The following is a 15,268-nucleotide window of genomic DNA, read 5'->3' on the forward strand; positions in this document are numbered from 1 at the left end:
AATGTTCCTAATCATTTCAATACTAATCTAAAATTATAGCCGCTTTAATTGAAGGTTGGCTGGGATAAAATAATTTCACAAAAGAGGTTAGCGGATGCCGTTCATTTCTTCGCCGCACCTTTGCAACTCTTCACCCCACCTCGCATGCAAATACGCTCTCTTATATTTTATTAGATTTACATTCCTGTTCCTGCTATAGACGACCTTCAAATTCAATCATCGCACTCTGTTCTGCGCCTTGCTGGAGTTTATGAAAACTCATTCATTAATCCACTTTTCACCATCCAAGGTCACTTTACCAATCCTCTCCGAATTATCCTTCACTCACGGGGAGCGAGTGAGCGACAGAACGGGCGAGTTGACCAAAAAAATAACACACACACACACACACACACACACACACACACACACACTTCACTTCGACTGACGCACAAAACATGGCCGCCGAAGGGATCCAACGTCTGGTCGTCACTGATAAATCACTCAGCCAGTTGAAGGATTAAAAAAAAATCACACATGCCCTTGCACACACACACACACACGTCTTACACCTTGTACCCCCTCCCCAGGCCATCCCATGCAATCTCAACCTCAAGTGCGTGCACATAGGGTTCCTGAGGGGTTGGTGATTACGCCCTTTGACCTCAGGGTGTGGAAGACCTCCACCATTACAGTCCATTACAGCCAAGGTCATCCAGGGGCGCGCGTGTTAGCGAGAAAATGATGCAGTCCGCCATTTGTCTAAGTGACAGCCTGATGGATCTGTCAAGCAGCGCGGGCGTCCTCACCCGCAGACATGATTAGAGGGACGGACGGAATGAGAGGACAGAATAAATCAGGGCTGGAGGAGGAAAAGGAAGAGGAGGAGGGTCGGAATTGGTATAGGGTGTGGGGGGGTAATGAGTAAAGATTTGAAAGGGTGGGACTTAGATGGAGGATAAGGACTACTGAGCAAGCAGAGACTATGTCCACATCGATTCAACATGTCTGTGGTATTGATCAAACTCCCCCGTGGTGGGAATTTACCTCCTCTCCACAAAGGATGACTGATACAGTGATTACCAGGGAAAACCTACCTCACCAACACGCAGCACACGGGTGTCTGTGTGTTTTTGTGTGTGAGAAGTGTGTGTTTGCGAGGATCACAGGACGATGGTGATGAGGAGAGAGAGAGAGAGAGAGAGAGAGAGAGAGAGAGAGAGAGAGAGAGAGAGAGAGAGAGAGAGAGAGAGAGAGAGAGAGAGAGAGAGAGAGAGAGAGAGAGAGAGAGAGAGAGAGAGAGAGAGAGAGAGAGAGAGAGAGAGAGAGAGAGAGAGAGAGAGAGAGAGAGAGAGAGAGAGAGAGAGAGATTACTTGGCAACTTTAACTGTAGTATGATTTTTTTTGTACTTTATTTGGCCCTCGGTGAAGTGTAGATAACGAGCCTGCCAGAAGCGTTCGCTCGCTCGCCTGCCCGCCCGCCCAGAGGTGTTAGATCCATCCGCCCGCAGCCACCGCCGCCAATTTCTAAACCGATTTCGGATAAGCAGGCTCTCCCGGGAAAACGTGGCAATATGATCCGGGAGGTGGCGGCTGTGACCTGCATCACCAAGCTGTGTGTGTGTGTGTGTGTGTGTGTGTGTGTGTGTGTGTGTGTGTGTGTGTTCGTGTGTGTGTGTGTGTTCATGTTTGACCTTGGGATTGATGTGTTTGTCCTTGAAACTCCCTGGGTTAGAGGGACCGTTTAACACTTCAGCATTTACACGCACATGTAAGCATATAAACACACAAACACACACACACATACACGTCTACACACACCAGCTTGACTCCTCCTCCTGGCACAATCTACCCTTTCTGCCCAACTGGCTCACTGACCGACATATGGATGGATGGATGGAGGCGGCGCCAAGCACGCCACCATCAGTGTCACATGTGCATCAGGCGTTAATGTGCCCGCATGTCACAGACACACACACACACACATACACACTGGTGGCGAGCGGGGCCGGTTTCTGTCTCGGAGCCAGTGACCACGCTGTGCTCCCTCCTCCCACCTCCTGCTCGCCGACAGTTGGGACCTTTTCGCCCCTTTCTCCTACCATCCCTCCATCCATACCTTACGCCGCCGCGGCCGCCACCGCCCATATGTTCTCTCCTGTGTCTTATTTACCAGCTCGCTGTCACAGCTTCTGAATCCGCCGCCCGCTCTTTTTTAATTTCCCCGCTCTCCGTGGACCATTTGGTGCACGATGCTGCTAAAAAGGTTATCCTTGTGCTTGTTGTGTTAATTAGTAACAAAAGAGGCAGCGAGACCCAAGGGGGGGACGCCGGCGGCTGACACTACGAGGCTGCTCTCTTTCTCGGCCTCCGCCTCCATTGCAGGGGCTTACTTCTTCTTTCTCCTCCCCTCTACGCTCATCCTTCTCTTGTTTTTCTATCCCCACATGTTAACATCGCCTCCCCCCCCTTTTTTTTTTATTTTTTTTTTATCTGACACACACCGCTGCCCTGTGTTGACTTTGATCCTCAGATCTCAGTTTCAAGGGGGCCGCTCACTCGCTCCCCTGGGGGAGGTGACAGAAATCTCTGTGTTTTCCTTCAACGCGTAGGAGCAAGAAAGACGAGGGGGAAAAAAAGCGCTGTGAGATCGCAATAAGTGGAGAGTGAGTGAGAGCTGACGGAGCCTGTGATCCAATGTTTTTTTTCCCCCCTCTGAGGCTTTTCAGGGGTGCGCTGGTCTCTGTGTTCTGTTGCTGTGTGACATGTGTGGCGTGAATCTAATCTCCTCGCTGTTTGCTGTGATCCTCTGTCCTCCATTACCGGGCTCTTAGCCACGGTGATGAAATTATTGATGTCACCAGTCATTTGTTTGCTCGTCCATTCGCCCGTTCACATTCACGGCTCAGGAGGTAATTTACAGAATTGATGGGACGCTGATGAAAATATGCTAAAATCGCTCGGTGAAGAACAACTGCGAGCGTGGTTTTGTCCGTGCAGCTCCAGCGCTCGCTCGCACACACACACACACACACACACACACACACACACACACACACACACACACACACACAGCCCTGCGTCATGGACCTATTTTACAATACGCCAGTGACACCTGCAAATGCCTCTCTAATTAAGAGTAATAAATAACATTATATGTGCGCGTCAACATCACAATTACATTCCAGGGAGAGGAGAGCACTTCCCTTGTTTTTAATTGGGAGGGACTGACTGCAGCTCCTCAGAGTCCGGCGGTATTGACCTTGTGCTTTCTTATTAATTACACAACTTAACTATTCAACTCGAGGAAGTTCATTCATTTACTTATTTATTTGCACCGGCGGCCATTTTGTGGTTGTTGTTGTTAACGCCTCGGTAGGAAAACGCCAGCCCCCCCCTTTTCCAGGATTGATCCGCTCGGCGTGGCAGGATATTGCACTGATAGGAGAGCACCCATGGGTCAGAGCTTTGCCAATCAGGCACTGGGCCCCGGCTCGGACTTCCTCTCCTAATGATGACCACTTCACAACGGTAACCGCCGTAATCTGCAAGACAAATTATCTCCCCGTCAAATAGCCAATTTGGATTAGTGTCAGTCTCATGCGCCGCAATCGACCTCGGCGTGTGATGAGGTGTTTTGGCTTCCCGCTCTCCCTCCCCGTGTTCGTCCACTTCTGGGTTTGGTTATTGGGAAATTGACCAGATAGGCAATATATGGACCTGACCCCAGTAAGAGGGCGAGGAAATGCTTCAAAGAGCAAAGTGTGTATAGTGTGTGTTCGTCCACTTGTCCAGCTGCCGCGGCGACCGGCGCGTACGTGAACGCGTCCAAATGTGACGGGAGAATGTGACTAGCGAGAGCCTGCTAATAAAGGTTTAATGAAGTGCCACGGACATGTCCACGCTCACAGATGTGCACCGTAATGAGGCAGTGTGTGCAGCGGCCAGGCCAAGAGAGAGCGACCACACACACACAGGCACACACACAGGCACACACACACAGGCGGCCATCATTTCTAGACGGCACCATGACGTTCTGGAGGCGTTGGATGGGTGTGTTTGAGCAGTTTGCTAAGCAGTGAGAGAACAGTTGGGCTGTACGTGTGAGTGTGTGTGTGTGTGTGTGTGTGTGAGCGCACTGTACGTGTGTGTGCTCTGCAAACATTAGCGCTGACTGCTGTAATAGCACATGTGCTAACGGAACAAACACGCTTGGGTTTCACGCGTAGGAAGGAGATGCAAATGTATTCCAATGTTTTGATGTTTGATGATGATAAATGTATCGATGAAACTACAAGGAGAAAAGAAAAAAGCGCCACAGAATTACATCATCCGCTTAATCAGCAGCTAATCTGGCGATAAGGGTGAAGTTGTGTGGCTAAGGCTTCGTTAAAGCCTCATTTCTCTTATTTCAATTAACTAATAGTAGGCTCTTATAAGAAGCTTAGCAGGGTGGCTGCTGGCACTGTAGCATTTAAGACGGCTCGTCTCTCCCCGAGTCCTGGATAGCATAAGTCTCTCAGCAGGGAGTCCTTCCTGCCAGGTAGCAAGCCAGCCGCCACGGGCTCATTCTCCTAAACACACACACCTTAGCCTCAGGTGAGACTGTGGCCCGCTGTAACACCGCTGATGGCACTCATTAGGCTGTGGATTAGCCCTGATTAGCCTCACTCCCACTGATACTCCACGCTAATGCTAATTATGCGTTACCACTTTACCCTTTCCAGACACGCCTCTGTGTGTGTGTGTGTGTGTGTGTGTGTGCTTTATAGCTTATAGCTTTATGTTCCTGACTTGTGTCTCTGTTGCGTTTTCTTCCCCAGATTCTATGTTTTTATCACACATTTTGCATTAAATGTTGCGGTGTGAAAGTCTTGAGAAGACAGCAGGGATAAGAAAGACATCAGAAAATAATCATTGATCTTTTGTCAAGATTAATTGCAGTATTGAAGATGAGTGTCAAAGCTCACTAATAGAAGCTGCTCTGAAATGGAAAACAATATGAGAGTGTAATTAAGGCGACTCCTGATTTTACGGTCAGTCAACCAAACGTGTGTGTGTGTGTGTGTGTGTGTAATGGCTGACAGCTCAGAGCTTTGATGGCATTGTACAGAAAATTACATGAAGCTAAAACACACACAGAGTGACACAAAAGCAAAGCGAAGGCTGCGGCACAGGGAGGTGACATAGTGAAATTATCTCTCACACATACACACACACCCTCGCCCTTTCATCTTTGTCAAAGCTGGAGACGGAACGCCGTAGCGGAGCCGACAGACAAGAAAGGTTGGGAGGAAAGTTAATGTGAATGTACAGAGAGCGGGAGCGGAAAGACGAGTGTCGGCTTCTGTTGGGTTCTTTGCGAATGGACGCTGATTCCCAGTGGCAGTCGTACACACTGACGGAGACACTGACACGGATCCGAACAGACGGACCCGATCTCAAGCAGGAGCCAAACCCTCACCTGTCTCACAAAAAACGCTGTACGTTTTCCCTCTAAGCGACTCTGTAAGCAGTAAAGAAACTCTGGAAGCTCGTGTCGACTCGGCCCTGAGCGCGGCGGTGACATGTTTGTGCTGCCACTGTCTCATGACTGAAGGTAAAGGCCGGAGACAAATGTCCCACTAGATATCACACTTTATGTTTCTTATCTTGCCCCCATAGCTTGATCATGAAATGTGACAGAGCACCTCAGCGAGACTTGTTTGCTGAGGATTGAGAGCTTGTTTTTTTATTGTAGCGGTGCTCTTATGGCTTCTATTGTATTTGATTAACACCAATCTCTCTCTCTCCCCCTCTCTCTGTCTCTCTCTCTCTCTCTCCCCCTCTCCTTCTGTCCCTCTTCTACAGGTGGAGCGTGAAATAGCTATCTTGAAGCTCATAGAACACCCGCACGTTTTAAAACTACACGACGTCTACGAAAATAAGAAATACTTGTAAGTATGATCGCCGCAGCACAACACGACACACAAAGGGTTAATGTGTTCCGAACCTCAACCAGGAGTGTCATACTTTAGTGGAGGTTATTAGAGCTCATCTGTGTTCAGGTGTGTCCCCAACTTGGCTAAGCACACACACGCGAGCGAAGCGATGATGATGATTTGGGATTTGAACCCTCAGACATCCACCTCTTCCACATTAATCAGCCAAGAAAACTACAGTGCCAAATCTCTCCCCTCGAGCTCTTTTGGCAGCGGTGTGTTAATCTTGCTACGCTCGGGCTCAGAACATATCAATCAACTTTTTGTACACACATTTATTTACGTCTGAGCCAAAGCTTTCAGAGCGAAGAAATGTGACTCCCAAACGGTCTTCTGGGCTTCAGAGCGCTCTTTAAAACCCCACACATCATCTGGTCGGCCAGAGGAGCAGCTCTGATTGGTGTGTTGTGATTGGAGCGGCAGGCCGGATGCTCCATTACTGCCGGCTTCAAGCATTTAATTGGGTTGCGCTCGCTGGAGGACAGCTAATGGGAGGAGGAAGGCAAACACTACGACACGCTTATCAGAGGCAACGCCACTGCATTAAGCAACATTAGTCTGCGGCACATACACACACACATGTATACGTACGCGCCTAAACACACACACACCCAGAGATCTATTAGCTAACTTTAGCAGCAGTGAATGACAGGCCCATCAGTCCTATATGGTAGCCCCCTTCATCTACAGACGACTGTTTGTCAACGGAATTCAATTAGGTCTCATCTTGAGCTCGCGAGCCAAATGGGATTGGACATGCAGCACTGTACATGTCATCATTTAAGATGATAGGAATAGAACAATATTATGATTCATCCTATAATTGGATTATTAAAATCTCATTTTGGCCTGTTGCTTCATCACTTTTGACAGTTGGTCACTACGCAGAGCGGATGACAAATTACTTTGCATTTGCATCACCAGTGACTTACGCACTGAGTCCATTCCCAGCTTGATGTGATGTAGAGGCTTTGCGCTTAATGTTGTTTAGACTCTAAATCAGAAATCTGCCCCTTGAAAGCCAATCATTGATAGATGCGTAGCTCCTTTAAAGCCGCATTCCCAGAGCTTTAGGATTTATGATGCCATTGGCACAGATCCCACCAGGAGCTGCTCCAATTGGCGTGTGCGTGCGTGTGTGTGTGTGTGTGAGTGCTAGAGGTGATGGAGAAAACGAGGTATTTTATTGATTCATATTTCATTGCCAAAGATGAATGAATGACCACATAACGATGCTAATATACTGTAAATTATGCTGAGAAATGGAATATTGAAAGAGAAGTTATGCTCGTGAACAAAGTTGATTTGTACGTAATGGAGTTTTTTTATTGGGCTTTATTATGTGAAACCAGCTCTCATTAAAAGAATTGTCAGCTCTAAATGTGTTAAACGGAGAGGCGTTCCCTGTGTTCTCTCCCCGTTGCACGTTTGTACAGAAGCAGGTGGTCCAAACATTAGAAACGTGTCTCAATAAAACACGATGACGTGAGCCGAGCAGCTGAACACTGTAAGCTTCAGGATTACATTGTATTAGATTGTATAGGTGCAGCTAATATACAGGCGGTATGAGGTTTTGCCGTACGCAGCTGCTTTACAGGCTCAGGGTTGCTTATTGAGTGGGTGCTCTGCGGCCGAATACAGGTTGCGACAAGATGGCCTAATCAATAAAATCTCTCACACACTCACACTCGGATGCACACACTCGCACAAGAGAGAAAGAGAGAGTATTTCACCGCCTGTCCGAGTTTCAATTTGTCCCAGGAAGATGCAGGGGAGTAGCTGCCCAGGATATACGAGCAGACGGTCCAGAGCCGGGGCAGCGGCGGTGTCGGGCTCTCTCGGCAGCACAGATGCCGCTTCAGGCCCGGGTCAGGGTAGATTCATTGCCTCCCTGTCCTCTCAGAGCCCCAGACTGTGCGCCGTACAGTCAGGATGATGGAGTGGCCCCCACAACCCCAGCAACACGGGTTCAAAGGCCGCCTGACGAGCGCTCGTAAAGAGTGCGGTGACAGGGAAGGTTGTGTGTGCGAGTGTGTGTGAGTGTGTAATGTATGTAGACTGATACGAAGACATCCAGAGCTTTTCTTTGGTTAACATAATCCACCCTTGCTTGTTTTATCACCCATTATTTCTCTTTCCTTTTCTCTCTCCCTCTCCCTCTCCCTCTCTCTCTCCCCCTCTCCTTCTCCCTCTCTCTCCCTCAGGTACCTTGTGTTAGAGCACGTCTCTGGCGGTGAGCTGTTTGACTACTTGGTGAAGAAGGGCAGGTTAACTCCTAAAGAGGCCAGGAAGTTCTTCAGACAGATCATCTCTGCCCTGGACTTCTGCCACAGTCACTCCATATGGTAAATGCTGTAATTACACGCAAGACAATCTGGTGCTGTGCATGATACTGCTCTGACCACAGGGGGTAGAACACCACATATGATGCAACATAACGTAGTAAAAGTAGAATGATAATTGAATTAGATACTATGTCCATTGAGACTTGTTGTCATACAGCAATCAACACCTGATGACTTCTAAGCAAACGAACATTTGACCTTCTAAAGTAAAGATTTCTGATTTGTGAGTGTTTCCCTCTATAACCAGCATCCTCACATGTTCTGAACCTGACTGAAACACTCAGGCTCCCTTCACAATGACAGTGGTCCAGTTTATATTCAGACACAGTGCTTTGGTATATATTTGAAGAGCCGCACCTGAATAGACACGGACGTTGCTTTCACACTTTGGATCGCACCCCTGTAAAGAACACTCCTCAAACTGTCCCTGTCTGCAGTAAGTGGTCCTAATGCAGTTATTAGGGCAGAAAAGCGTAGTGATTTTCTGTTAATGCACAGTACTCTTTCTTAGCTTTGTGCCGTTCAGCGTAGAGCTCTTGTATTTGTATAAATTTGTCACGGTGTTGCTAATGTAACACATTTATCAATGTGTTTCTATCTCTTAGCCTCTGGGGATAATTTAACTGTTTACCATCTTATGGTATATAGTAATAGCTTTTACTTCAGAAGTCAAACATGTCAGCCGGGCGCTGGTTAGGAGAAATCATTTGCATGCATGCGTGTGTGTCTGTGTGCGTGTGTGTGTGAGTGCGTGTGTGTGTGTTTTTACTCATTTGTGCTGGAGCAGAGAGTGAGTTTTGTTTCCCATAGAGTGGCTCCCTCAGGCCCGGCTTTCCCCCTCTCGTATCAGCATAATGAAGCACGAGGAACAAAGAGTAGCCTGAAGTTCAAGTTAATTTATTTAGCGTCACCCAGTGTGTCAGTGTAAGAGGTGAAGGGTAGAAGCGGGAAAAACCAAAGACAAGGACGGTAACGGTGAAATCAAAAGTCTTTCAAGATGAAGAGAAAACATGAGTGACGTCGGCTGACATACTAACGCACACATACTAACGCACACTTGTGTCTCCTGTGCGTGAAGTCACTCCCAGGAGGAAGAATAGCTAGATTTCCAATTTGAGGATTTTAAACATGAATCTCTTTACCAATCACAGAGATAAGTGTGTGTTCTAGCTCAGCTAAGTATGAAAGAGATCATTTTCTTCATTCTATTGAGAGGGAAAGAAATCATTCCATTTAGCGTTCCCACCCCATTTAAGGAATAAAACTCTCCCTAAGATGACAGACAAAGATAATGGCTGACTGGCTAATTCAAAACTTCCAGTCTTAATTACATATTAAGCTTTTTTAACTGCATCTACATCAATTTGACTCTGACAAAAGAGTATTAAGTGTTGAGTTTGACGAGTTGGAGGCTGTAGCGGCACTGTTAAACCAGGCAGTGAAGAGCAAATCAATGGTGTGAGTTTTTGCACAAATTCAGCTAAGCTCAGCATCTTTATCAGGGGAGTCACAGCCTTAATTAGAACTCTGGAGTCACTCATAATTCATGGCGGTCATTATGCGTTTGGATTTAACCGTTCCTTGCAGTCATTTTCACAGAAAGTACGACTTCGAATCGCAAAAGAAACTAAAGATGTGAGAGTGCGCTCGTGCCTGAATCCCTGCGGAGCTGAGGCAGAGGCTGAAGCTGCTACCTGTTGACGGTACAGGCCGGTAATTTATGCAAAAGAGCTGGAGAGACAGACTTTCCTTCCACTGAATGTATGGAGGTTGTTTGGGCTTTGTGTCAATGATAAAAGACAGACAGTTTTTGTGTATGTATTCCATGGAGCCTGGTGTTGGCTGACTGAGAGATAGATTCACACAAGAGAAAGAGCAAGGAATTCATCCCAGCCGTGTCATGATATGATTGGAATCTGTCTCTGTTTTCTTGGATTGGACACGCTTTTGTATTCTTGTTTTGTACCGCTTGTACAAAAAAGCAATTAGATTTCAGTCGTTGCCGTTACTTCCGTACACGGCAACTTTACATGTTATTGACTTGCTGAGCGTGGTGCATTCAAGTTCCTTCTTTTTGTCTGGACATCTAACATTTTTTCCGGTCGCTTGAATTTCCTGAGAGAATTCAGCTAAAACTACCAGAGCAACGCGTGTATAACTTGAAATTGAACAAACCTGCCTTACCTGAGGGAATGAAAGTTAGCAGTCTGTTATCAGTCTCATACATATCTGACTGTGAGGGGAACAGATTAGACGAATTAGGGGAAAGCAACTGGGACTGAGTCTCAGCACACGCACAAACATGGAGTGTGACAGCTCCTCTGTTCTGTGGGAGTACCAGCGAAGCCACTGTATCTCTCTCTCTCTCTCTCTCTCTCTCTCTCTCTCTGCCTGTTTTACTTCGCTCCTTTCTACCCCACTGACGCTCCTCGAAAATTACGCCTTATACATTTACCATGAGGAGGATAATTTGGCGTTGCTACACCCACTCGCCCTCCTCCCAACCTCAATTAGAGCCAAACAGACAGACAGAAGCAGCCATTCTCACCTCCCTTCCATCCGCGCTAATGAGATCCCAGCATCCCCTCAATAAAAACATTTCTGCAATCATCTCTGGCGTTTCTCCTCGTCTGCACAGGGGACTCGCGCAGGCTGTTAGAAGTGCTCCCTCCTCTCTGTGACTCACCATGCAGTGGCGGGGTGAACACATCCTCCTCAGACCTCTCAGACTTCCCTTTTCCCCCCCGCACAGTCTCGCTTTCACGTCTTATTGCCTCATCCCTCCATTCGCTGCGCACGTCTGACCCCCATATGTCTCTGTTGAGCCAATTTGTTGTAAGCCGGAATGTGAATGAAGGGAAAGACTGCCGGCTACTCCGCACGGAAAGGAGAAGGCCGGGAAAGGATTCGAAACCAGGACCTCACCACTGTGCAGAGAAAGAGAGAAAGGCCATGTCAGTGAAAGAGATCACCGCTATGTTAATATAGCATTTCAACCTGTATTTCTATTCATGACTTTCCACTCCTGTTTGGCTATAATTTGACATTTAAAGTCCACAAAGCAGACTCTGGTGGAAACAGACTGGTTGACATTCTGCTTCAAGCTGAGAGCACGACTCACATATAAAGAAATGTTTTTTATCGATCCTTCACTTTGCCAGAGCCCGTGCCTTCCTCTTGAAGGCTCGCCTGTGTTTGGGTCAGCTACAAATCAGCAAACCTGCGGTGGTACGGGTACAGTGTGTTGCTTCAGAACGCTAGATCTCACACACACACACAGCGGTCTCTTCAAAGATGCTCTTGTATCCGTGTCTGTATTGAGATGATTTAATATTTACGTGAGAGGGAATCCCAACGCAGCTGTGGTCGCGTCTTGTCTGGTTTGACATTCAGCAAAATACACATCTGCTGCGGAGTTTGTGCAATATCCCGGAAAGTCGCCGTGGCAGCCTGCCATGCTTGTAAGCGCCCGACAGAGACACAGATTGATTGAGAAGAGCGGAGTGCTTACTCCTTGAACACTTGACAAGCTGCTGGTCCGCGTGTTGTCCAGCTTTCCACCCCTGCAGACTGATTCTGTGGCCGGTCCACGCCACGGTTGACGTATCAGAAACCTGTCACTGCTGCTAAACCTTGTTCATTTCATTTAGTTTGCACTATCCTGGTAAAAAAAACATGTGAACGAAGTGCCATTTAAACTCATTTGTCTGTCACCAGTCAAGATTTTATTTTTATAATATATGTAGACAATTGACCCACAATTAGAAGATGACATGCAAAAAAAAAGTATTTGAAAAGGAAAGGTAGCAGGTGCTGATATGCAAAGGAACCCAGGAAATAGAGGATTTCGGCTCTTAACAGCAGCTTTTTCTAGTTTGTAATGGTGCACTAGTAGGCGCTTTGTTCTGTGATCTCCCGTGTCAAACGTGCACCATATTTCTATTCTCATGGCCGATGAAAATATGCAGCGTTATTGATCTCTCCAGCGTTCCTGAGGCCACAGCCAGATCAGCCACGGTTCAGCCTGCGGTCATGTGAACTTATGATGACACCAATCAGACCCCCCGCCTCACTAACTAGTCACTTTGTCCGCCCACTCTGATGACCCCACTCTGTCACACACACACACGCAGACGCTTGCTTCAGCCGTGTGAGCCCATGCAAACACACACCATTCAAAAAAACCCTATGGTCTATCCTCCAGCCTTACCATGTTAGTTACTGTGTGTGGGTGTGAGATAAATGTATGTTTCACACAAACTCCCAGCAACCCACCAAGTAAGCTGGACATTTGCTGGTGCGAGACGACCGCGTGCCTAAAGCCTATAGCATTATAACTATCACCTTTATGTGCACACACGCGAATGCCTGGTGCAGAAGTCGCATTAAACCCACGCAGGGGCATCATCATGCCATCTCACTTCGTCTCTGTCTCCCACCCGGCCGCCGGTGTCTCCTGGCTTTAGTTGTCGCTCTTCCGGGCTTAGCGAGCCGCTCTTTGCCATTACTTGCTTATATTCCCTCAGAGAGCTGTAATGCAAGCCACTGTTACTTTCAGTTAATCAACATTGGCCTCCATCTTTTCCCCTCTTTTAACTCCGTGCCATCTGCCTCTTTGCTTGTTTCTGATCCCTCTTCCTCTGCCGCGCTTTTCATTTGATCGTGTGCCGCTGTTGTTACACATGCACATCATACAGTACGCGTTAACCTATTTGTCATTCTTCATTCTCTTGTATGCCCATCGCTGTCACAATAGCCCTGACTGTGTTTGTTGGCATGTGCCGGAATCTCCCCATCTGACAGTCTGTCTGTCTACCCGCCTGTGGAAAGCCTTTGTTTATCGCTCATCATCACTCTGGCTGATGGCTGCTAATGAGACAGAATGGAAAACTGATGTTTTTGTCTGATTTTCCTCTCCTACGTTTGCCTGCTTAGGTTGGTGAGGTGTAACCGTGGGTGAGGGGAGAGAACAAAGTAGAGAGCATGTAGGGGGGAAAAGGAAAGAAAGAGACGGGAAAGCTCAGTATGGAACATGTGAGGATAAGAGTAGGTTGGTTTGTTGTTTGTGATGACTGAAGGAAGTGAAGAATAGGGTAAATCGGAGGAAAATGTGGAGGAAATTGCATCATGACATGCTGAAATGTATGAAGTATGAAGGATTCTGACCCTTTTCACTTTATACAGGACATAAGTGGCGCTCGTCTATTTATTCTGCCTTGTTGTGGAAGATCTGCTGCTCTCTTTCCATCCTCCCCAGGTTATTCCCCACTGGATTAAGAGGAAAAGCAGTGATGCTCACATTCAATCAAACCGATTCTTCTCTGCAGACGTGTGGCCGTCATTATCACGCCACTTTTTAGTCACAGCATTGCGTCCCGTCCCAGAGGAGGAGCTAGGAATGAAAATAGGTGGAGGAATTAACTGTAGGGTCGAAGAAGACGAAGGTTACTATGAAAGAATATCATCACAGAAAAACCACACTTTGACTTGTTCTGTCAATATAGTGGCCTACAGAGAAAGAAACGACTGTAATAACCATAACATTGCTCCGGGTCGATGTCTGTGACTAGTCAGCTACACACGGGACTGTCAGGACACGGCGAGCTCCATGACCATCCTCTCGTTACACTAATGATAGAGATGAGAGTGGAACAATAGCTGAAAGGGCCTCATCACAATGGACATTTAACCTCGGATGACATCAGCTGCTGTGCAACTTGTTTCCTGTCCTGAGGGATGAACTGTCGTTTGGCGTATCATCACGCCGGCGCTCCCTGTGATCCCTGTTATAATTGATATAACACTGATCGCATCTAAAACAGGTCTCCCCGGGCTACGACCTTTTATTAATTTACACAGCCATCAATTGGCGGTGATGTCAGCAGCCTTGGAGTTTGTCTGAGCTAACTAATATTGTGGAAGTGCACACGGCGGGGACACAAACATTTATGGAGCTCCTCGGGGGCCACATGTGCGACGCCATGATTACACCAGAAATCATCCAGACTAATAGATTTGACCGTTTCTGTATTGGAAAATTTCATAATTCCTCATTAAAAAGGTTTTTCAGTCATGATGTGAAAGAGAAGAAAGAGGCAAGAAAAACAATTTGGTGTGATACAAACGACGCAGGCAACGGCTCAGAGGGGACGAGTCGTGACTGGTGTTAAAACTCTGTTTACCACCAACACCGTGGGGAGACTCTCCTTCCCTCGTCCTTGATCTGTACAGACCTGAACATCATCCCCAATCAGAAAACCACAGTTCCAAAAGCCTCGTAAATTTCTAACGACTCTAACAAAAAACCCATCAGCCTTTAAACACAAAGACGACACACTGAACACGTGAGCCGTAAACATGGCACCAACACACTGTTTGCACGAGCCTATCATACATAAAACACAAACCCCAGGAGACTCGTCCACAAAAGACACAGGCTAACAGCATATTTATCCACCGACAACATTGATGGAACAATTGCATCCGGATACTTTATTGGCTGTCAGGACCCTGGAATCCATAATAGGACGTTTAACGGCCTCTCCGACACGTCAGGCCCCACTTTGCTACTGTAATCTCCCTCACACAGCTGTCCTTCCGCTGGGATATCTCTGTCTTACAGTCGTATGTCATGCAAGGGTGGATGCTGTTAAACGGTTCAGCGACGGCGGTGACATCCTACGGTGGAAAGTTGGTTGGGAATTTGGGAGCTACATGCTGCAAACATGACCGCAAGTTAGTTGGTGTGAACAAATCTCTCAAGCGGCTGAAATGTCGTCTTTAGCAGAACATTAGACGACACCGCTGTTACTGCCAACCTCTGCTCATTCATTAGCCAGGAGCAGAACAGAGCCTGTAACCGTACAATAGAAATGACATCACTTAAGGGATCCTAAATGTTGCCATGTACTTTACCATCAGTGGTATTTACATCCGGATGGCCTGTAATTGTCGTAATGATGA

General features: G+C 47.2%; 1 protein-coding gene across 1 annotated transcript in view; it reads left to right on the forward strand.

The window, feature by feature from the left end:
* brsk2a (BR serine/threonine kinase 2a) overlaps positions 1 to 15,268 on the forward strand; it is a 122,379-nt gene that overhangs the window by 79,800 nt on the left and 27,311 nt on the right. Inside the window, exons 3-4 of the mRNA XM_076138805.1 lie at positions 5,830 to 5,915; positions 8,165 to 8,305. Of these exons, the coding sequence (XP_075994920.1) occupies positions 5,830 to 5,915; positions 8,165 to 8,305 (227 nt within the window). The remainder of the gene's footprint in view (positions 1 to 5,829; positions 5,916 to 8,164; positions 8,306 to 15,268) is intronic.

This window comes from Genypterus blacodes, unplaced genomic scaffold (genome assembly GCF_046128005.1).
Source record: "Genypterus blacodes isolate CSIRO-AG114 ecotype Tasmania unplaced genomic scaffold, CSIRO-AGI_Gbla_v1 ptg000015l_1, whole genome shotgun sequence".
NCBI classification, from domain to species: Eukaryota; Metazoa; Chordata; class Actinopteri; order Ophidiiformes; family Ophidiidae; genus Genypterus; species Genypterus blacodes.